At 46.2% G+C, this 24066-nt stretch overlaps 1 protein-coding gene across 3 annotated transcripts in view; it reads left to right on the top strand.

Annotated features, from left to right (window-relative positions):
- Window positions 1-24066, top strand: part of ERCC4 (ERCC excision repair 4, endonuclease catalytic subunit) — a 114985-nt gene that overhangs the window by 71195 nt on the left and 19724 nt on the right. For all 3 annotated transcript variants that reach the window (XM_063934336.1, XM_063934334.1, XM_063934335.1), the window contains exons 5-8: window positions 16281-16488; window positions 17948-18128; window positions 19312-19431; window positions 20615-20725. In XM_063934336.1, coding sequence (XP_063790406.1) covers window positions 16281-16488; window positions 17948-18128; window positions 19312-19431; window positions 20615-20725 — 620 coding nt within the window. The remainder of the gene's footprint in view (window positions 1-16280; window positions 16489-17947; window positions 18129-19311; window positions 19432-20614; window positions 20726-24066) is intronic.

Below are 24066 nucleotides of genomic sequence, written 5' to 3'. Positions count from 1 at the left end.
CCCCTGTAGCTGTGGGGACCCCTCTCTGCGGTGGACTAGAGCTGCGGAATCGGGGAGCCGGTATACTGGCTCCCGCGGGTTGCGGCCTATCCACCACCCTGAAGACGGGGCCTAAATTTTGAACCAGCGCTGCCTGCCGCGCAGAACACCGACCCCTGGAGCGTCTGCAGAGTACCCTTGCTCGGGACCCCTGTGACCGGGCCCCCTCTCCTGGCTGCTGAGACCAGCGGCGTTACGGGAGGAAGGAGAGACGGGCTGGGCGCGAGCACGAGAAACCCGGAGCCCCGGCGGCGGCGGCCATCTTAGGTCTCGGGACCCACAGAGCGATGCGAAGGACGTGCGGCCCAGGTGATCCCTGCTTCTGAAGAGGTGAGCTGCTCCCCTGGCCTAATCTCCCTGCGGTGGTCCCCTCCACTGAAGCCCGCAATTATCATCGGCGGACGGCCGCCGCCAGCGGCCCTGTGCTAGACGCCGGGTGGGACGCAGTTCCATCCCACTGGCAGTCTTACCCTGGGGTTGGTCTTCAGTCTCCCTTCAGATCTGCACTGTATACACAGATTCCACCTGGATCACTTGCCCGGATCTCCCTGAGCCACTGTTATCTGGAGGCAGTGTGGGGGCCCTAGAGCCGCAGGCCACCGCTAAGAACCTGCCTAATAAACCACCCGCAGCTGTGCTCTCAGTGATAGCTCCGCATCACACTGAATATCTGATCACTCAATACTAAGGGGCTGCTTTCTGTGACTGAGACCCCTCGGATGGGGGTGATAATTACTGTTCGACCCCGAGCATCTGACCTGCCCGTGCTGTACTGAGATGTGTTCTTTCTTTCATAATGTCCTCCTAGTACCTCCCCGCAATCATTTTAGCTGATACATATCTACACGCGGCTGAGTCTTTGCCCTGTTGGACTGAAGCAAGCTGTACCCCCCTTCTACTGTATTAGGTACTTCTCTGAGAAATGCGGAGTCATGCCTCCGAAGAAGCATAAAGCCTCCAAACTGGTCACTCAAGTCGCCTTTTTTAAGCCTTCTCCTTTCCGAAATAAACTTCCAGAGGCTGGAGCTCCTGTGGCAGGCTCATCACCCCAGACCATGCGGTCTCCTCCTTTGGCGTCTGAGCCCCCTTCCAGTGACGCACCCTCTCCAACGCGTCTTGAGGATGGTGAAGCTTTAACAGTGGGCAGTATGAAGCTTTTGCTGCATCAGTTTAAAGACGACGTGACATCTGAGTTTAGAGCCATGTTGAAATCCTGCCAGAGCTCCATTGACGACTTGGGTGAGAGGACAGGCCAGCTGGAAACGAAGATGAGTGAAGTAGTCGGTTCACATAACTCACTGATAGACTCCCATGATACCCTGGAGGGTGAAGTGAATTTTCTGCGCGATAAAGTGGCGGATTTGGAAGATCGCTCGCGCAGAAACAATCTTAAACTCAGAGGGGTCCCCGACTCGATTTCTAATAGCAGTCTCCATGATTACACTATGGAGATCTTCAAAAAATTGCTGCCTTCCGCCAGCTCCTCAGATCTCTTATTGGACCGAATTCATCGAATTCCGAAGGCCCGGGGTGCTCCAGGGGGATCGTCTAGGGATGTTATGATGCGGGTTCACTTTTTCCATATTAAAGAGTCCTTGCTCAAAGCGGCTAGACCCTCCTCTGACTCAACAGAAGCCTTGGGTAAACTTCAATTATATGGAGACTTGTCGCAGTACACTCTTAACAAAAGACGTTCTTTCCACCCTGTTACTACAGTTCTTCGGAAGGCTGGCATTCTTTATAGATGGGGCTTCCCCACTCGTCTGTTGATCTCCAGAGACGGCTCTACTATAGCCATCTCTTCAGTGGATGAGGGTATGAAGCTTCTCCGTAAATGGAATCTGGGGGGGAGACCGAGGGCCCAGTTCTCCTGACCGCCGACTCCAGCAGGACTGGTCGACGGTTGAGAAGTAGAGGTATACCTCTAACGTTTACTTGCCTTGAGTGCCCTTTCCTTGAATAACGTCCCATGTCCTGGACGTTAACTGCAGAGACTGCTACAGTTATTGTTTAAGTTGATTACTGCCATTGTGACTGCTTTCTTTGTTTTGTATGCTGTTCCATTCTAGGGTGTGCTTATTTATATGCAGAACAGAGTTCGTCTTATGCCTTTTTCTTACTGACTGCCTGTCCGTTAATCTACTTGCCCTAGATCTCAATTATAGGAACTGAATTGTATGTCTCTGCGGTTCTGCGCTTCTAGGTCATGTCATGAATGCCGTGTGGGTTTACATACGCCGAGATATGCAATCTTCGGCTGTTTGGTTGCGGGGAGGTTGGCCACCAACCTCTCTATTTCATAGTGTGAGGCGCTGGATGTTTTGGCGCCTTACTATGGCCCCATATTTCTATGGGGTCTGTTTCTTTTCTTTCTTTCATAATTTTCTCTTGTCTATACCTGTTTGTCTCCCTTATGTGTCTTGTCCCCCCCAGGGTTTTGTTCCTAGCTGTTGGCTTCAGCGGTTGCTTTGTTCCCTTAATAATCAGTTATGGTCAGGTTAGTCTCACTAAATGTTAAAGGATTGAACTCCCCACAGAAACGTAAACTAGCTCTGTCCTCCTTCTATAAAATGAAGGCGAATGTGGTTGCAGTTCAAGAAACCCACTTTAGAAAATTGGATATCCCTAAATTTCATGATAACCGTTTCCCTACTTGCTATATGGCCAATGGTCCTACAAAGAAGGCTGGGGTAGCGATACTCTTTTCCCTGAACTGTACTTTTACACTAGAATCCCAAATAGTAGATCCTGAGGGTCGATATCTCATATTGATAGGGTTATTGGAAAACGTTATGGTCACTTTAGTCTCATGCTATGCCCCGAATACTGGTCAGCTCACTTTCTGTAAGAAGCTCTGTTCCTTGATACAAAAGCACACTAAGGGGGCGGTTATGATCTTGGGGGATTTTAATTTAGTTGTAGACCCTCTACTAGATAGATCTCGTACTACTAGGAGCACCCTGTCGGGGAATCGGAATGCTCAGGACGGGACGCCTAGCCTCCGCCAGTTACTGGGGGAATTCGATCTATATGACGCATGGAGAACTAAACACCCCACAGAGCGAGACTATTCCTTCTATTTGCACGTTCACTCCTCATACTCCAGGATAGACCTGGCCTTGACGAATAAAGAGACCCTGACGGCCATTCGAGAAATTAACATATTGCCAATGACTTGGTCTGACCATTCCCCATTAATGGTTGTATGGGAGCTGGAGGCAGGTGGGATCTCCCCAGGGCCCTGGAGACTGGGGAGGTTCTTACTCAACCACCCCGATGCCCTTCTCACTATTCAACAATCTATACAGTTATACCTTGATACTAACAAATCGGAAGATACCTTGATTTTTAATAATTGGTGCTCTTTTAAAGCAGTGATTCGAGGCTCTGCCATCCAGACGGCTGCCAGACTTAAACGCTTTCAACAGGCTGAACGTTGGCTTGCTGATAGTGAAGCTGCCAGACTGGAATTGTTGCATAAAGCGAATCCTCTCAATATATCTACTTTCAAGCTCCTATTAGCCGCTAGGGAAAGGGTTAACGTTTCCTCCCTCAGAGATGTGCAACGTAACATTGCTCGATTAAACCAGAGGTTTTAAGTACTTGGTAATAAGGCGGGTCGCCTCTTAGCTCGGAAGCTACAGAGTAGACGAGCTAGGGCTAGGATACACTATGTCTGTTCCTCTACGGGTTCTAGAGTTTCTGACCCCTATGATATTGCAAACACCTTTGCAGAGTATTACTCCCAACTCTACGGTTTAAAGTCTGACCCGACCACCCCCCAACCCAGTGAGGCTGACATTCAGTCCTTTTTGAAAGAGATTTCCCTCCCGGCGTTGGATTCCGCGGCCTGCCTGTCCCTTAGCTCCCCATGGACATTAGAAGAACTAGACGCAGCTATCTCTGCTCTCCCGAGAGACAAGGCCCCTGGCCCTGATGGCTTCCCCTCCAATTTCTATAAATCATATAAGACTGACCTGGCCCCCTTACTGCTGTCTATTTTCAATGAGGCATCGGGCGTGTGGGAGGTTTCCGAGAGAAATGCTTGAGGCACAAATAGTTGCTATTCCTAAACCTGGCAAGCCCCCCACAGCAGTCCAAAACTATCGTCCCATAGCTTTGTTGAACACAGATGTCAAGCTTTTTGCAAAGCTTATCGCAAATCGCCTTTCCCCACTGCTTCCTTCCCTCATAGCTGCTGACCAGCTTGGCTTTGTCCCGGGCAGGCAGGACCTGGATAACACCCGGAGAGTGTATAACATATTGGAACATTGTGATGCACATAAAAAAAACCTTCTCATACTCTCACTGGACGCCGAAAAGGCGTTTGATAGACTCCACTGGGGATATTTGAGAGCTGTTCTAGATAAATTCGGGTTTGTTGGGAGGTTCTTGGATTCCATTTTTGCTCTGTACTCTGCCCCCTCTGCAAGGGTGTTTGTCAACGGTTGTTTGTCAGGGGACTTTAATAGTTCCAATGGAACTAGACAGGGCTGCTCCCTGTCACCCCTCATATTCGCCTTAGCTATTGAGCCCCTGGCTGAGACCATCAGGTCTGAGCCAACAATTGCAGGCCCAGAGATAGGTGGTCTGACTCACAAGATCAGTTTATTTGCGGACGACATTTTGCTCTGCTTAACTCGCCCACATGCCTCCCTTACTGCGCTCCATACTATCCTGGATCGATATTCCAGAATTTCATATTACAAGTTACACACATCCAAAACCGAAGCTCTACCGCTTCACATTCCGCCACGCACTGTGACCCTACTTAAGGACCGATACCGATATGCTTGGCAAGTTAGATCCATTAAGTACTTAGGAATTCACCTTTCCCTAGACAGAGACCTGTATGACTGTAACTATCTGCCCCTCTTTAGCGTTTTCGAAAAATTTAATAAAAGAATGGTCCCTTCATGAAATATCCTGGTTAGGACGCATTTCCGCGACTAAGATGATATTACTCCCTAAACTTTTATATTTGTTCCGGGCTATCCCTCGTAGCTACCCCAAACCTCTTCTTGTGAGAGCTAACATGATCATCTCCCAGTATATATGGAAGGGGTCTAGGCCCCGCATAGCTAGACAGGTCCTGATGTTGCCTGAGACGGTCGGAGGTGTAGCGTACCCGAACCTGGAGGCGTGCCACTCCGCTTACCTTCTCAGTCAGGCTCGGGATTGGTTCGACATGCACAACCCCAAGCCATGGGTCCTCATAGAACGGACTTTTCTAGGCTCGATTGACTTGAGAGACCTGTTTATTTTGCCCGCCCATTGCGTTCCAAAACGGCAGGGCCCAGGGGAATCGGTTAGATGCACTCCGAAGCTTTGGCATGAGGTTGCTGCATCTGATTCGAAAATCTTGTTGCCGTCGGCTGATTTACAAATTAGGACTATTGCTTGTCTCATACCTAACCTTGAGTTGTACGCTTGGATCGAGGCTGGGATTGTGCATTTGGGGGACCTATGCTCGGAGGGGGGATTGGTGCCCTTCTTTAGGTTATTAAGTCACTCGGGTATCCCAAAACAAGACTTCTTCAAATATCTGCAGATACGACATTGGCTTCAGTCATGTGGGGGTGATGCGGTGGCCCCCGTCCCCCTACCTGCCTCTTTACGCCTCAGACTGTCTTCCCCGGACCATGGCGGTGGGATATCTAAATGGTATCAGTATATAACTCTTCTCTTTAAACAGGGTAAGATTCCCTCGCAGCTGAAATGGGAGAGGGACCTCTCCATTGATCTGCGGGAGGAGGAGTGGGACTCCATTTCCTCAAAGTGCTTTAAGATCTCGAGATGCCTTCAGCATTCCGAGATGTACTTTAAATTGTGCCAAAGGGCGTACTTTACTCCACAGCGGCTCCATACCATTTGGCCTTCGGTTTCCCGGCTTTGCTGGAGGAATTGTGGTCACGTAGGTAATATTTTACACGTTTTTTGGGAATGTCCCTCTCTGAGGTCGCTGTGGGTCGAAGTATTCGCTCTTCTCCGGGAGGTGTTGGGGTTGGAGGTACCGATGAATCCTATGTTAGCTTTATTTCATTATTCATCACCTGATCTATTACATTGTGATAGATACATTGCTGGCCATATCCTCACATACACCAAAGCGGCAATTGGACAGCTGTGGAAATCACAAAATATACCCACTATCCAAGCCATTGTAACAGCACACATAAACATTTCCTATTTGAAACAACTGGAGGTATATATTCGGCTTCGCCACCTTCAATATTGAATTCTTGGTTGAAATGGAAGGAATTTCGGGAGCGGAGGGGGCTACCTATGGTTATTACTGGCTCTATAGAACTGTCACAATTACATTCTCCACAATCTGATGCTGCCTGAGTAATATTGCTATATATCATATATATCATTTGTATTTTATATCTATACTTTATTTGTTGTATTGGGAACGCTCCCATTAGTGGAGAATGACCCGTGTCTATATGATCCCCTATGTGTGTCACTGTGTTGTCTCTCTCCTTGTCTTACTTTCTCTCTTTCTCTATCTGTTGGTATCTTTGTTCTATATTTGTTTGTCGCCAGATTTGGCAGTACATGATTAGTAAAGCATACCCTGTTGTACTGTCATTGTATTGTTGTATTTATACTGGTAATTCAATTCAGTCAACTCCTATTCTTGTTGGACTTCGCCTGTGTTGTGTGCTGTTGTATCTAGCTTTGTTTGTGTTCAAAATAATAAAAACCATTGTTTAAAAAAAAAAAAATACACTTCATAAACGATCAAATGAATTGTTTAAAAAAATAGGCAGGTTTCAATACATAAGATATAGATAGTATATTTTTTAAATGTTATATATATATATATATATATATATATATATACACACACGTCTGTATATCTATTAAAACTATTTTTGTGTTTTTATTTGTAACTCATAATTGCATGCTAAGAATGTGAGGCTTTTTTCAATTGGGGTAGTTTTATTTTTCTAATATACATGCTTGATGTCAAGGTTCCAGCTGGATTAAAAAACAGATTAATGGTTACGGTTACATCATTTCCCAAATGCACAATGAGCCTTCATTAAGTGTACGGCTATGTCAGTCCTGATGAGGAAGGTCTTTTGATCACTTGATGATCGCGTGTTCACAATGTACCATCATATGTACTTACAGAGCACTTTGAACAGGAAATGGCATACTCCCTGCCAGTTCTCCCATATTTACAGTATCTGGCTTATTTTGGGCAATTTGGCTGCTGTTTGTCTCTTCTTCCAGATGGTGGATTTTTTTTTTGTCCTCTCAAGTTCGTAGATCTTTAATGACCAAGAATAAAAGTTTGCAGACAAGTGCAGATCTGGCTGCTATTCACAAGAAGATTAATGTTCTACTTTAAAGTAGTGAAAAGAGCAATAATCTGTCAGAAATGAATAATTTGTGTTTGCAGAGATAGAGATAATGGTGTGTCGTTCTATGAACATACAAATTCGAGAAACTGCTTCGTATATTACGTATAATCTTTATGCAGAAAATTGTATGAATAGTTATACCAACTAATACCCCTTTTACACCACCTGAAATATCTGTGAATATTGCACGGGAGCGCGCAAAATCCCGGGACTGCAGGCGGTGTAAAAGGGTCCTTCTCCTAAACCCCAGGTCCATTTTCCCGGGAATCCAACCCGGCTTGTACGCAGGGTTGGACACGGGTAAGACCCAGGTAGGAGGCGGTGTAAATGGGTAAGCCGGGTAAGCCGACCTGGCACCCATTATAGCATGGCAAACCTACTGTACCGCAGATTGCTGGTGGGCGGTCGGGAGGCTGGGGGTCACAGCGCACGCTGTCTATGTAGACAGCGGCGCCGTGCTGGTTGCCGTGCAGCCTGGAACATGGCACATGCGGTCTATGCAGACAGCAGCGCCATGTTTGATGCCTGGAAGTGCTGGAGGCTGGGGGCAGCACAGCAGCTTCCAGATTGCTGGGCTTGCCCCCGGCGAGACGCTCCGGAGCACCAGTCTGCAGTCTTTCCCGGCGCTTGGAGATGACATCATCTCTAATCGCCGGCCCACAAGACACTGCACCCGGGTGCAGTGTAAACGGTGCCAATCCGGGAATATCCCAGATCGGCACTGCGGTATGTTCGGCACTGCGGGGGAGTCCCGGGTCTAACCCGCCTTGGAACCGTGTTCCAAATCCTGGGTCAGACCTGGAATTTTGGTGTAAAAGTGGTATAATTACAATTCTGGAACCAACTCCTGAAATCTAGAAACTATCATGCAAAATACATAGCTGCATACTTCTAATGCATAAATGAGATTGCTCGAACAGTGCATCCGGAAAGTATTCACAGCGCTTCACTTTTTCTACATTTTGTTATGTTACAGCCTTATTCCAAAATGGAATAAATTCATTTTTTTCCCTCAAAATTGTACACACAATACCCCATAATGACAACGTGAAAAAAGTTTTTTTCTCTAACGTCCTAGTGGATGCTGGGGACTCCGTAAGGACCATGGGGAATAGACGGCTCCGCAGGAGACTGGGCACACTAAAAGAAAGATTTGGTACTACCTGGTGTGCACTGGCTCCTCCCTCTATGCCCCTCCTCCAGACCTCAGTTAGATTTCTGAGCCCGGCCGAGCTGGATGCACACTAGGGGCTCTCCTGAGCTCCTAGAAAGAAAGTATATTTTAGGTTTTTTATTTTACAGTGAGACCTGCTGGCAACAGACTCACTGCAACGAGGGACTAAGGGGAGAAGAAGCGAACCTACCTGCTTGCAGCTAGCTTGGGCTTCTTAGGCTACTGGACACCATTAGCTCCAGAGGGATCGACCGCAGGACCCGTCCTTGGTGTTCGTTCCCGGAGCCGCGCCGCCGTCCCCCTTACAGAGCCAGAAGCAAGAAGATGGTCCGGAAAAACGGCGGCAGAAGACTTCAGTCTTCACCAAGGTAGCGCACAGCACTGCAGCTGTGCGCCATTGCTCCTCATACACACTTCACACTCCGGTCACTGAGGGTGCAGGGCGCTGGGGGGGGGCGCCCTGAGCAGCAATAATATCACCTTGGCTGGCAAAATAACCACAATATATAGCCCCAGATGCTATATATGTGGTAATTACCCCTGCCAGAATACAGAAAAAAGCGGGAGAAAAGTCAGCCGAAAAAGGGGCGGAGCCATCTCCCTCAGCACACTGGCGCCATTATTCCCTCACAGTTCCGCTGGAAGGAAGCTCCCTAACTCTCCCCTGCAGTCTACACTACAGAAAAGGGTAAAAAAGAGAGGGGGGGCACAGATTGAGGCGCAGTAAATATTATAGCAGCTATAAGGGACATAATTCAGTTAGTCCCTGCATTATATAGCGCTCTGGTGTGTGCTGGCATACTCTATCTCTGTCTCCCCAAAGGGCTTTTGTGGGGTCCTGTCTCCTTTAAGAGCATTCCCTGTGTGTGTGTGCGGTGTGTCGGTACGGCTGTGTCGACATGTTTGATGAGGAGACTTATGTGGAGGCGGAGCAGATGCCTATAAATGTGATGTCACCCCCTGCGGGGCAGACACCTGAGTGGATGGACTTATGGGAGGAATTACGTGCAAGTGTCGACTCCTTACATAAAAAATTTGACGACAGGCCAAATACGGGACAGCCGGCTTCTCAGCCCGTGCCTGCCCAGGCAATTCAATGGCCATCAGGGGCTCTAAAACGCCCACTACCTCAGATGGCAGACACAGATGTCGACACGGATACTGATACCAGTGTCGACGACGATGAGTCAAATTTAATGTCCACTAGGGCCATTCGTGGCATGATTGAGGCAATGAAAGAGGTTTTACACCTTTCTGATATAAACCCAGGTACCTCAAAAAAGGGTATTATGTTTGGGGAGAAAAAACTATCAATAGTTTTTCCCCCATCTGAAGAATTGAATGAAGTGTGTGAAGAAGCGTGGGCTTTCCCTGATAAGAAATTGGTGATTTCAAAAAAATTACTAATGGCGTTCCCTTTCTCGCCAGAGGATAGGTCACGTTGGGAAACTCCCCCTAGAGTGGATAAAGCGCTCACACGTTTGTCTAAAAAGGTGGCACTACCGTCTCCGGATACGGCCGCCCTAAAGGAACCTGCTGATAGAAAGCAGGAGGCTATCCTAAAGTCTATATATACACACACTGGTGTTATACTGAGACCAGCTATTGCTTCAGCGTGGATGTGCAGTGCTGCTGCTGCTTGGTCAGATTCCCTGTCAGAAAATATTGACACCCTGGACAGGGACACTATATTGCTTACCATAGAGCATATAAAAGACTCAGTCTTGTACATGAGAGATGCACAGAGGGAGATCTGCCGGCTGGCATCTAGAATAAGTGCATTGTCCATTTCTGCTAGGAGAGGCTTATGGACTCGGCAGTGGACAGGGGATGCAGATTCTAAAAGGCACATGGAAGTTTTGCCTTATAAGGGTGAGGAGTTATTCGGGGACGGTCTCTCAGACCTGGTTTCCACAGCAACAGCTGGGAAGTCAGCATTTTTACCCCATGTCCCCTCACAGCCTAAGAAAGCGCCGTACTATCAGGTGCAGTCCTTTCGAACCCAGAAAAACAGGCGGGGAAAAGGCGGGTCCTTTCTGTCTAGAGGCAGAGGAAGGGGGAAGAAACTGCACCACGCAGCAGGTTCCCAGGAACAAAAGTCCTCCCCCGCTTCTTCCAAATCCGCCGCATGTACGGTACGGTGGGGGGCCGCCTCAAAAATTTCAGCGATCAGTGGGTTCGCTCACGGGTGGATCCCTGGATCCTTCAAGTAGTATCTCAGGGGTACAAGCTGGAATTCGAGGCGACTCCCCCCCGCCGTTTCCTCAAATCGGCCTTACCGACAATTCCCTCGAGCAGGGAGGCTGTACTAGAGGCAATTCACAAGCTGTATTCCCAGCAGGTGATAGTAAAAGTGCCCCTACTTCAACAAGGACGGGGTTACTATTCCACACTGTTTGTGGTACCGAAACCGGACGGTTCGGTGAGACCCATTTTAAATTTGAAATCCTTGAACACATACATAAAAAAAATCAAAGTTCAAGATGGAATCGCTCAGGGCGGTTATTGCAAGCCTGGACGAGGGGGATTACATGGTATCCCTGGACATCAAGGATGCTTACCCTGCATGTCCCAATTTACCTTCCTCACCAGGAGTACCTCAGATTTGTGGTACAGGATTGTCATTACCAATTCCAGACACTACCGTTTGGACTGTCCACAGCACCGAGGGTGTTTACCAAGGTAATGGCAGAAATGATGATACTCCTTCGAAAAAAGGGAGTTTTAATTATCCCGTACTTGGACGATCTCCTAATAAAAGCGAGGTCCAGGGAGCAGTTACTGGTCGGAGTAGCACTATCTCGGGAAGTGCTACAACAGCATGGCTGGATTCTAAACATCCCAAAGTCACAACTGGTTCCTTCCACACGCTTACTGTTCCTGGGGATGATTCTGGACACAGAACAGAAAAAAGTGTTTCTCCCGCAGGAGAAAGCCAAGGAGCTGTCATCTCTAGTGAGAGACCTCCTAAAACCAAAACGGGTATCGGTGCATCACTGCACACGAGTCCTGGGAAAAATGGTGGCTTCATACGAAGCAATTCCATTCGGCAGGTTCCATGCAAGGACCTTCCAGTGGGACCTCTTGGACAAGTGGTCGGGATCGCATCTTCAGATACATCAACTGATAACCCTGTCTCCAAGGACCAGGGTGTCTCTACTGTGGTGGCTGCAGAGTGCTCATCTTCTAGAGGGCCGCAGATTCGGCATACAGGACTGGGTCCTGGTGACCACGGATGCCAGCCTTCGAGGCTGGGGAGCAGTCACACAGGGAAGAAACTTCCAAGGACTATGGTCAAGTCAGGAGACTTCCCTGCACATAAATATTCTGGAACTAAGGGCCATTTACAATGCCCTAAGTCAGGCAAAACCCCTGCTTCAAAACCAGCCGGTACTGATCCAGTCAGACAACATCACGGCAGTCGCCCATGTAAACCGACAGGGCGGCACAAGAAGCAGGATGGCGATGGCAGAAGCCGCAAGGATTCTCCGATGGGCGGAAAATCACATAATAGCACTGTCGGCAGTGTTCATTCTGGGAGTGGACAACTGGGAAGCAGACTTCCTCAGCAGACACGACCTACACCCGGGAGAGTGGGGACTTCATCCAGAAGTCTTCCTACTGTTGGTAAATCGTTGGGAAAGGCCACAGGTGGACATGATGGCGTCCCGCCTCAACAAAAAGCTAAAGAGATATTGCGCCAGGTCAAGGGACCCTCAGGCGATAGCTGTGGACGCGCTAGTGACACCGTGGGTGTACCAGTCGGTTTATGTGTTCCCTCCTCTGCCCCTCATACCAAAGGTACTGAGAATAATAAGAAGGCGAGGAGTAAGAACGATACTCGTGGTTCCGGATTGGCCAAGAAGAGCTTGGTACCCGGAACTTCAAGAAATGTTATCAGAGGACCCATGGCCTCTACCGCTCAGACAGGATCTGCTACAGCAGGGGCCCTGTCTGTTCCAAGACTTACCGCGGCTGCGTTTGACGGCATGGCGGTTGAATTCCGGATCCTAAAGGAGGAGGGCATTCCGGAGGAAGTCATTCCTACGCTGATAAAAGCCAGGAAAGAAGTAACCGCAAACCATTAACACCGCATTTGGCGAAAATATGTTGCGTGGTGTGAGGCCAGGAAGGCCCCCACAGAGGAATTTCAGCTGGGTCGGTTTCTGCACTTCCTACAGTCAGGAGTGACTATGGGCCTAAAATTGGGTTCCATTAAGGTCCAGATTTCGGCTCTGTCGATTTTCTTCCAGAAAGAACTGGCTTCACTGCCTGAAGTTCAGACTTTTGTAAAGGGAGTGCTTCATATTCAGCCCCCTTTTGTGCCTCCTGTGGCACCTTGGGATCTCAATGTGGTGTTGAGTTTCCTAAAATCACATTGGTTTGAACCACTTAAAACCGTGGATCTCAAATATCTCACGTGGAAAGTGGTCATGTTATTGGCCTTGGCTTCGGCCAGGCGTGTGTCAGAATTGGCGGCTTTGTCGTGTAAAAGCCCTTATCTGATTTTCCATATGGATAGGGCAGAATTGAGGACTCGTCCCCAGTTTCTCCCTAAGGTGGTATCAGCTTTTCACTTGAACCAACCTATTGTAGTGCCTGCGGCTACTAAGGACTTGGAGGATTCCAAGTTACTGGACGTAGTCAGGGCCTTGAAAATTTATGTTTCCAGGACGGCTGGAGTCAGGAAAACTGACTCGCTTTTTATCCTGTATGCACCCAACAAAATAGGTGCTCCTGCTTCTAAGCAGACTGTTGCTCGCTGGATTTGTAGCACAATTCAGCTGGCGCATTCGGCGGCTGGTTTGCCGCATCCTAAATCAGTGAAAGCCCATTCCACGAGGAAGGTGGGCTCATCTTGGGCGGCTGCCCGAGGGGTCTCGGCTTTACAACTTTGCCGAGCTGCTACTTGGTCAGGGGCAAACACGTTTGCTAAATTCTACAAATTTGATACCCTGGCTGAGGAGGACCTTGAGTTCTCTCATTCGGTGCTGCAGAGTCATCCGCACTCTCCCGCCCGTTTGGGAGCTCTGGTATAATCCCCATGGTCCTTACGGAGTCCCCAGCATCCACTAGGACGTTAGAGAAAATAAGAATTTACTCACCGATAATTCTATTTCTCGTAGTCCGTAGTGGATGCTGGGCGCCCATCCCAAGTGCGGATTGTCTGCAATACTTGTATATAGTTATTGCCTAACTAAAGGGTTATTGTTGAGCCATCTGTTGAGAGGCTCAGTTGTTATTAATACTGTTAACTGGGTAGAATATCACGAGTTATACGGTGTGATTGGTGTGGCTGGTATGAGTCTTACCCGGGATTCAAAATCCTTCCTTATTGTGTCAGCTCTTCCGGGCACAGTATCCTAACTGAGGTCTGGAGGAGGGGCATAGAGGGAGGAGCCAGTGCACACCAGGTAGTACCAAATCTTTCTTTTAGTATGCCCAGTCTCCTGCGGAGCCGTCTATTCCCCATGGTTCTTACGGAGTCCCCAGCATCCACTACGGACTACGAGAAATAGAATTATCGGTGAGTAAATTCTTATTTTTTAGATTTTTGAAAATGTATTAAAAACTAGCTCGAGTACCCGGCATTGCCTGGGATTTTAAGAATGTCTCTCTACAAAAATAAATGTAAATATTAAACACACAGTATAAATAACATTGTAGATAGCTGAACACCCGTGCTTTGCTACGGGATGAGGATGGTAAATTAGAATGATAGTTGTTCGTTAATTTATGTTGGTTGGAGAGCTAGTATATAGGCATATCTTGCTTCGCTGATGCACTTTGTGTAGTGGCCGGACCCCTTTTTGGTCCCCCAAAGGACCCTGCTCTTCCCACTATACAACTCTGTTTGTGGCTTCCTGCTGCCTCCATTCCCCTCCTTACATCATGTCAGTGCCCCTGTTTTTATTTTTACAGTTTCTTATATAGCGCAGAACATTATGCATCTCCTGATATACTCTATGCTGCTGGGGGACTGTGCTACTTCCACTATATAACTCTGTGTGGGGGTTTGTGCTACCTGCATTCCTCTCCTCACATCATGTCACTGGTCCTGTCACATGCAGCCCTGTCATCACTGACATATCATGCATGTCCTGATATAGTGTGTGCTGCTAGCCCACCCCTAGGGGTGCTAGTGGTGTGTTACCCCCACAGTGTTTGTTCCCAGAGTGTAAGTCATATGTGTAGCAAGTTTGGTGTAAATTGCTCCAGGTATTCCAGAGTTATGCTGTCTGCTGAAAAACTCTGTGCTGCTGCCTCACCGCTAGGGGTGTCTTACCCCCACAGTGTTTGTTCCCAGCTTGTAAGTCATATGTGTACCACTTTTGTTGTAAATTGGTCCAGGCATTTGGGAGTTGTGCTATCTCCTGAAATAATCAGTGCTGCTGTCTCACCCCTAGGGGTGCTAGAGGTTTCTTCCCCCCACATTGCTTGCTTCCAGTTGGGAAGTCAGATGCGTACCAATTTTTGAGTACATTGGTCCAGCAATTCCGGAGTTATGCTGTCTCCTGATATACTCTGTCCTGCTTTCCCCCCCCCCCCCTCCCCCCCCAGGAGTGCTAGGGATCTCTAATTGTTTTATCTGCCTCCATCGTGTTTTAGTACGCTCATATGTAACATTTCACGATTTTCGCTTGTAAACTGTGGATTTGTATAGAAAGACAGACGGGCGGATTGTCGCTTTTATATAGTAGATAGTAAAAACTAAGAAATCACATGTATGTAAGTGTTTACTGCCTTTGCCATGAAGCTCAAAATTTAGCTCAGGTGCATCCTGTTTCCACTGATCATCCTTGAGAGGTTCCTACATCTCACAGCACTGAGGTCATGGGTTAAATTCCCACCATGGCCCAAACTGTGTGGAGTTTGTATATTCTCCCTGTGCTTGCGTGAGTTTACTTCGGGTACTCCGGTTTCCTCCCACAATTCAAAAATATACTGGTATGTTAATTGGCTCCCAGAGCGGTGATATTTAACTATTTTGTTTTATTAAAATGTGTGATCTGTGTAGATAATCTTAATTGGGTATTCCTAATTTTTAGCACTGCATATGTGTTTTTTTTCTTGGTTAGCCTGTGTGTGAACCACCGGACAGGATGGATGGGTGGGGGGGATTTATGAGATGATGGGGTACTCAAAAATGAAAAGCCTAATCAAGGGGTACAGGAGAGAAAAAAGGTCCAGAAACCGCTGTCCTGAATGATAATGGGTATCTTTTTATTTTATTTGTGGTGGGGTGGAATGTTTTCTGGTGGTGTTGGGTAGTGTTACCTGCATAAAATAATAATATAATAATGGTGGACAACTGGTGTAACCGAGCTCTATTTTCCAGTCTGACAAGGTCTCCTTCCCCTACAAGGCATGCACCAGTTTTGTTCCTTTCTCCAAAGTTACTGACAACCTCTAAGATCTACTAAGTAGGCTTCCTAAGAGCTGTTACTATTTTATTAGGTTTATTAGACGCATCAAATGCTATTTTGCAATTTAAAATAAAGAATTCAAACTATGATGAATTTGGATATCGTTTAATGTGTATATTTGAATTACTATTCAGCATTAGAGTAGCATTAACTATAACAATAGGATTCCTTTTGCACAATAATAATTATGGTATTGTGCTGTGTAGTCTAGCTTTGTATGGTGAGGCAGCATACACATGGGAGTAACGCACTTTGTCTCTGTAGGTTTCATGTGTCTGTGAATTCCTTCTTGGAGAAGCACAAGCCTGAAGTAGTGGAGCTGCACATCACAATGACTCCCGCCATGCTTGCCATACAAGCCTCTATATTGGACATAATGAACGCTTGCTTGAGAGAGCTCAAACGCTACAATCCTGCCCTTGAAGTTGAAGATCTGTCCTTAGAGAATGCCATTGGCCGGGCCTTTGATAAGGTACTCATAAGTGATGTTCTGATTGTTGCTGTCATACTTCTTGTGGATACTGAATGTTAGGCAAAACATGTCATTGTCATTCTGGATGGGAATTATTATCCCAGCATTTAGTACACAATGTGAGCCCACTGTGAAAAAAATATTGCGACATCGAGGTGATTTCAGCTTTTGTTTTGGGCCCAATTGTAGAAAGGGTCAGATTATTTGGAGTTTCAGGGGTAAAGGCAATCTTCAGCAAAGTTCTGTAATGAGGTTTATGATCAGCATCCTACTACTGTACATCATTGTGTCAGAATCTTCCAAATCTGCTGTGGAGCCAACTGTTTGTGTGTACGAAGAGAGTACATTTCCCCTTGCTGGCTGCAATGATGGTGATTGTTTGCTATGAACTGTCTCCAGTTACCTGGGTACGATGATGGGTTTTCCTGGGTAATAGAATGGTGCAGATTGCAGCATCAAAGACTACGCCTATTCATCATGACATAATCACTATTTATGTATTCCTTTATTACCAGTTTCTTATATAGCGCAGCATATTCCGTTGCGCTATAACTAGTGATCATTGTGTTTTAAATTCAGTGATGAATGGCTCTGTATCTTATTTCTACAAATGAGATGACATTTTGCAGAAATTAAAGAATGATGAATAACCATGCACATCTTCTCTCCTTGCACACACTCTAGAAATATACACCAGGATGGGAATATAACCAATAAAACACAGGAGTCATTTTAATTTTACAAAAAATGTCTTGATGGATGGTGTCACATGACCCAGGACCAAACTCCCATCTGTAGTGCCGTTTTGTTGTTGCACATGGCATGTCAAGTTATTGGTGTTTACCAACCAAGACAGCTCAACAGTTCCCGTTTAAATGCTTGTGATAATGAGTAGTCTGCATGATTACACCGTCTTGAAATATAATTCATATTGTGTTTTCTTTATTTAATGTGCTTACTTAATATGTATTGCTTTAGACCGTAGCTTAGTCAGCATGCTGAAATTGACTTGTTGGAAAACCCTACAGTCATGTTTAATTTCATTTAGTTTAGGTCCCTAAAGCTGGGTACACATTAGTTCAAATGATCAATATATTGCGGAGATAGTTGGCAGGTGTAAACGCCCAATATGTCTGTGAACGACCTAGTTCACAGATAAATCTGCAGATATATCAAGCCATCTGGTGGTGTGTACAGGTGGTACACTTGCTGCTGGGGCTGACGTCACAGCTGGGCTGGCAAATTCAAATGTCCGTCCAGCTAGGGATCTTGACCGACATGTTGAGCGTCTAATCAGTAAGTGTGTTTGCTTACCTTTTATCGGCTGCTTGGTCGGAGCGACGACTGGACCGCCATCATGTCGGTCAGGTGTGTACCCAGCCTAAACCTTGCACGTTTAAGTCCAAGATATGACCCAGTTAACCGTGCAAACCATGTAATGGAAGTGCTCTTTTTCTAGACAATTCGACATTACTTGGATCCACTCTGGCACCAGCTTGGAGCAAAGACCAAATCGCTGGTTCAAGATTTAAAAATCCTCCGCACTCTTTTACAATACCTGTCCCAATATGACTGTGTGACTTTCCTGAACTTGCTGGAGTCAATGAGAGCAAGTGAAAAGGCATTTGGACAAAACTCGGGTACATTTCTATCTAAAAAAAAAACAAATGTTCTTCAGATTTCTCTGTTTCTGTATTGTCTGGTAGAGTAACAAAAATCAGAATACATTTTTGATTGGGATCGGTATGTTATACCACCATACGCGATGCCGAATGTCAGTATACCGACATCGGCATCGTGAGCGGTGGAATGCCAGCAGGGTGGCGAGCGCAATCAAGCCCCTTGCGGCTCGGTGTCGAGCTGTGCTCGCCACAGGTTCTATTCTCCCTCTATGGGTGTTGTGGACACCCATAGAGGGGGAATCGCCTGCCTCGCCGGTATACTGGCAGTGATATGATAACCCAGCCGGGATCCCAGCATCGGCATTGTGACAGCCGGGATCCCGACGAGCGGTATGTTGGCTGCATACCTTTTGATTGTGTATTGTCAACTGTTAAGGGCCCTACACACTTGCCGATGTGTGCTGGCGATATGAACAATCTCATTCAGTAATGAACGATAAATTGTTCATATCGCTCAGTGTGTAGGTACTAACGATGAACAATGCGTGGCGCCGTGGTCGTTCATCGTTGGTGCCGGGTCTTTTATGCCTGCAAGCCAATGTCCATATTAGCATGCAGGGCTATGGGGCTGCGTGACGTCAAGGAGTGAATAAACTTTAGTCTGCAGCCGACATTCATGTTGCAAAATGAAATCATTTAATGGTGATTTCCAGAGATGCAAGCAAATTCAATATTTTATGATGCGACTCCCTTCATATTTTGGGCGGGATAAATCCAGCATTGCATATTGACTGCAATACATCCTGCCAGTTAACGCATGCATAGCGGAGTTTATTAACGCTGTATGCATGTAGATATGCGGGTATTTATGCAAAGGACAGCTTTCCTGATGAGAGCTGTCCTCTGCGATGAGAAAACTTCCAGGCTTTTGACCCGAGTGTCCTACTGCACATGCACAGCCGCCTGCCAGCTCATGCGCGAAAGGCGGGGGACACTGGGAGGGGATTGGTGCAAGAAGAAGCCGTGCTTTATGCAGAAAGAAATCTAGAGGCAGCGTTGTGTACCGGGTAAAAGCAAAACTGCAGTTTTCCACAGCCATATAATTTAGCACAAAGATCCATCAATATTTATTACTACCACAAACAGCGTTTGTAGATGCGCACTCTTGTAAGGTTTGTTCCTTTTTTTTTTCTTTTGGAAGGTTGGCTGTTTCTTGACTCAAGCACATCCATGTTTGTTCATGCACGAGCCAGGGTCTATAACATTCCCGACTCAAAAGCAATCAAAAAATCCAAGACTACAGAATCCAAAGATAAGCAAGGTAAGGGAGATAACAACTGAGAGATTTGAATTTCAAAGTGAAAAAAGAAACCATCTGACAGGACTGTGTTCCTCTTTTTTATGTGGTGCGGATAGATAAAAACGCATCAAAAGTAAAGTGGGCTGTCCTGAAAGTAGAGATGAATAAGTAAATGGAATGTGTTGACACACCATGAACATTTTGTTTGTGGTTTCAAGAGTTTATAAAAATGTTGGTACAGTACAAGCTGATGCCACTTTATCCTGTGTCAGTATGCAATAATCAATGGACATTTCTCATCCTCCTTAGGAACTAACAGAGACAAGACAAAAGCAAATACTGTCTAGAAACTTTTTATTTTCACAAATAGATAACCCAGAATAACAAGCACCTACTGTACACTAGATGTATTTAACAAGCAGCCCTCCAGCTGCATGCCGAAACTCTCTGGGCATGCTGGGATGTGAAGTTCCACAGCAGCTGGACGGTGAAATGCTGAATACCACTAGTGTTCACGCCAGGGTTTCAGTGGGACAGCGCACTTTGCTGTCAGCAGGGCACAATTGCGCGTGAAAAGGGGCATGGCCACTGGAAAAAGGTGTGTGTCCTTAAGGGGCATCCCCTTTTCATCACTATAGGGGGCATGCCTAGCACTCACGAAGGTGCTGGGCAGCCCCAAATCTCTCCCTGCATCATGAACAGATGCTGTGCGCATGCAGGCAGCATCTATTCCCCTGATGGTAATCGCTTCACCGCAACTTTTCCCCCGTGAGTCACTGTGGCCCGCGGGAGGGGACAGTCCTGTTTCAGCAGGTAGAGGCCATAATGACAAGGGCGCATGTTAGCGGTTTTAAATCTGGCAGGACAAGGCACACCACTAAAACAGCTTCATTTTTCCATGGATCAGCATACAAATTGTTAATCCTTGCCTCACACAGCCTTAATAGCTACCTGGTATTGGATTTAAGAGTGTTTGTGTAGTAATTGAATTGTATTCTATTTTTTAATTGGCTCCTTGTGATTGAAAACATGACATGATGTAATACGCAACAAAAGAGTGATGATCAGGTATAATGCAATTATGCATTCTAACAAATATGAATACATATAAGAAAACATTCCATGATGTATGTAATTTTGACAAAAATAAGTACAGTATTTAATACACAGATTTTTTTGCCATGTTTTATCTTTGTATTAACAGATGGAAAGAAAGAGCTGGTTCTAGAAAGCAACCCAAAATGGGAAGCATTGAGCGTTGTGCTGAAAGAGATTGAAACTGAGAACAAGGACAGTGAGGCTCTGGATGGTCCAGGTCAGGTTGTTTTTATTGATATTGAGTGATGTAAATGTTAAGCTGAACAGAATAGTTCATTATGTCTTAAAATACTGGACAACACTATTTAGTCTTTAGAGTTTGAAGTAATGCTGTTATGCTGTTAGTCCTGGTATTGAATCAGAGTTGAAGCTTTCATTTTCTGCTGTTGCCTAGCAACTGATGAACCAAGTATGAATTTGAAATGCAATCAGGTTGTTAAAGAATATATGGTGTGAAAGAAAACGAGTACAATGCATTAATTCTACTTTAGATTATAGTGGCTGTGCATATGCAAAGTTACCTAACTGCGCCCAAAAGTAACAAAAATCCTGATAATGATGAAAACAAATTAGTTGGATCATTTACATTCACTTATATGCAGTTGTCATATGACCGCTTGCAGTGTCTGTGTGTTTGTACCTTCTGGCGACACTAACAGGCTGTGGATGCCCAGATCAGTGGAATATAACCACCCAGGTGCAGCAGGATTGGCCATTGCCGTGCTTTATGACTAAGTTGATGCTGTATATTTTTGCCCTTGATTTCTTAGGTATTGTCTTTCTCTGCCAGGGTCCACAGGTTATCCACAGGATAACATTGGGATATGATGAAGCGACAGCGGATTTGCACCAATCGGTCAAAGCTTTTCGGCCTCCCAGTTTTTTGTTTGGTGCGGCAGGAGCCGGACCATGGTCAGAGGGCTGCTGGCTTTTAGCAGCCCTAAACTTTTTTATTTTTATAGTCTTACTATTTTTCTTGCGTGATCTTTCTAAAAAGCGTCTTATACGTACCTTAGAAAGAGTTGCTCCAACAACTCTCCATCTGGTCGCGACAACGCTTACCCACACGTACAGTGCTGTTTCGGCGGGCGTCTGTATGGGATATACTAGCAGGTCCAGCAGATGGTTACCAGGCTGTGGCCGGAGCACGGGGAGACGGTAAAGCATCAGTTCCGCTTGGAAGGGGAATATGGACACAGCCGCACTGTTTTGGGAGGAGACTACCAAACAGTCGCTGACGCGGCTGCCACCTCTGATGCACCAGCGCTAGGCCTTAGGGATCATGGGTTCCAGGAATAGTATGAGGCCGCGACCCCTAGGGTTGATGTCAGCAGTGGGGAGTCAGGCACTCTCCTGGTCGCCCCTACCCCCGGTTCATGACCAGTTTCCTCCGAGTCTCCCACCATGAACTATTTTCTAGAGATGAGCGGGTTCGGTTTTACTCGGGTATTTTGGGTTTTGCTTATTGGCTATCCAAAACGCGTGACATCCGTGATCCAATAAGATGCCGTTTCGAGCTCCGAGTAAAACCGAACCCGCTCATCTCTACTATTTTCCCGCTTCCATCTGAGACGCTGTAGACGAAGGGGACCCAGTCCCAGCATATGCGGCTGTGTGACTGGTGCGTCTGTGTTCACTATAGGTTCATGGAGTGGCGGTGTATACTAGCAGCTTCTGGATCCACTCAGTGTTGGCAAACGTATTGATTGGTCCTGGAAGCGGGGTGAGTCTCCCTGTATCCCACTCTACTGAGTACGGGTAATACAGCACTAAGTCTGTATCTACTTTTTGAGTATGAATAGTTAGATAAGTGCCTATTGCATATGAGACTGTATACTATTACTGTTGTTTCTTTCACTATGCGTCTCAATACAGTAGATCTTTTTAAACATGATTCAGTAATATGTTCTCCCACATACTTGAAATGTATTTGTAGTTAATTATGTGCTCATATTGCTTATTATGCTAATGTATAACATGTTACTGACTGCTAGTGTGATTGCTGACTTTACTATATGTGTCAGTTTTTTTTTATACCGATCCTCAGTGCTGGTGCATAGCAGGGTAGGGTCGGATCGTATGTCACTTTAAAAAGCTTAAAGTGATTACCGTCACAAATGGTGTAGTACACTGTGTAAGTGTTGATTATTTATCATGTCTAAGAGCAACAAAGGTGAGGAAGATAAACTCACAGCAACATCAACACTCATATCATGTTTTTCTTGCAAAGCTGGGTGAACCTCTCAGGATCTGATTCAGGATGGTTTGTGTTCAAATTGTTTTAGCTTTCACCAGGGTCTCTTGAAAAATACATGGCAGATTCAGGTACAGGTTGATCCCCCTTGGGCTACTGTATGTTTGCACAAACATTATCAAGTATAGCTGAGCGAATAACTCCAACTCCTGTACCAGGGATAGGTTACACGATAAACCCTTACATGCAGCTTGCCACCTGCGGTTTATAACTTCCAGCAGCACCCTCTCAAAAGAAACAGGCTGATAAGCCAGTGGCAAGTAAATCTTCATCCTCACAGGCTACACATGTTTCAGATAAGGCTTCATCGGAGGATGCTCAATAAATGAAGAGGAGGAGGAAGGTCTCAGAGCACTGGATATAGCTGGGTTAATTAAGGCATTAAAGCCATTCTATCTTTAAAGGAATCAGCAGAGCCTGTGCTAAAAATCAAGGCACCTCTGTTTAAACGTCCCAAAACAGTTAAGACTGAGTTTCCTAGGTCAGATCAGCTGACGGAAATCATGGAAGAGGCTTGGGCTGCGCCCAGTAAGAAGTTTTTAGAATTCCTAAGAAATGGAATTCCAATTATCCTCTTCCAGCTGGGGATTGTTTAAAAAGGGAGGTGGCTCCCAAAGTAGATACGCATGTGATTCTATTAATGCGAAAATCTACATTACCTCTGCCTTCAACATCATTAAATTATGTCATGGATAGGAGAGTGGATGGTTTTTAAAAAACATTTTTTCCCTGCCTGGAGCAGTCAGAAGATCATCCATGACTTTAGCTTGGATGGCAAAGACAGTGGCTGTCTGGGCGGAAAGGTTGGACCAAGGAAGAAGGTTGCCTGCCAATAAATATATTGGATCTTCGGGCCATATACATGGCACTGATTCAGGCAAAAGACATCCTTTGGGGAAAACCAGTTCAGATCCGACGAAGCAACGGCAGTAGCGTACCTCAACCATCAAGGAGGAACTCGCAGCCAAAAAGCTATGAAGGAGGTAAGTCACACACTAAGGTGGGTAGAACTTCATCATCCAGCCTTGTCCGCAGAGTACGTACCGGGAGTCCTAAGCTGGGAAGCGGATTTTCTCAGTCAACATGCTATTCAGGCAAGCGAATGGGCTCTACATCCGGAGGTCTTCCAGACCCTAGTCGACAGGTAAGGGTTGCCAGAAATGGATCTCATGGCTTCCCGACAGAACTACAAAGCTCTCGCATACGGGTCAAGAACAAAGGATCCCACAGCGATCTTTGTGGATGCCTTGTCGCTGATATGGGATTTTCATCTGGCCTATGTGTTTCCTCCAATCACCTTATTA

The sequence above is a fragment of the Pseudophryne corroboree genome, chromosome 7, assembly GCF_028390025.1.
Source record: "Pseudophryne corroboree isolate aPseCor3 chromosome 7, aPseCor3.hap2, whole genome shotgun sequence".
Taxonomy (NCBI): Eukaryota; Metazoa; Chordata; class Amphibia; order Anura; family Myobatrachidae; genus Pseudophryne; species Pseudophryne corroboree.
The sequence above is the reverse complement of the archived record's forward strand: the minus strand, read 5'-3'. Positions and strand labels throughout refer to the sequence as shown.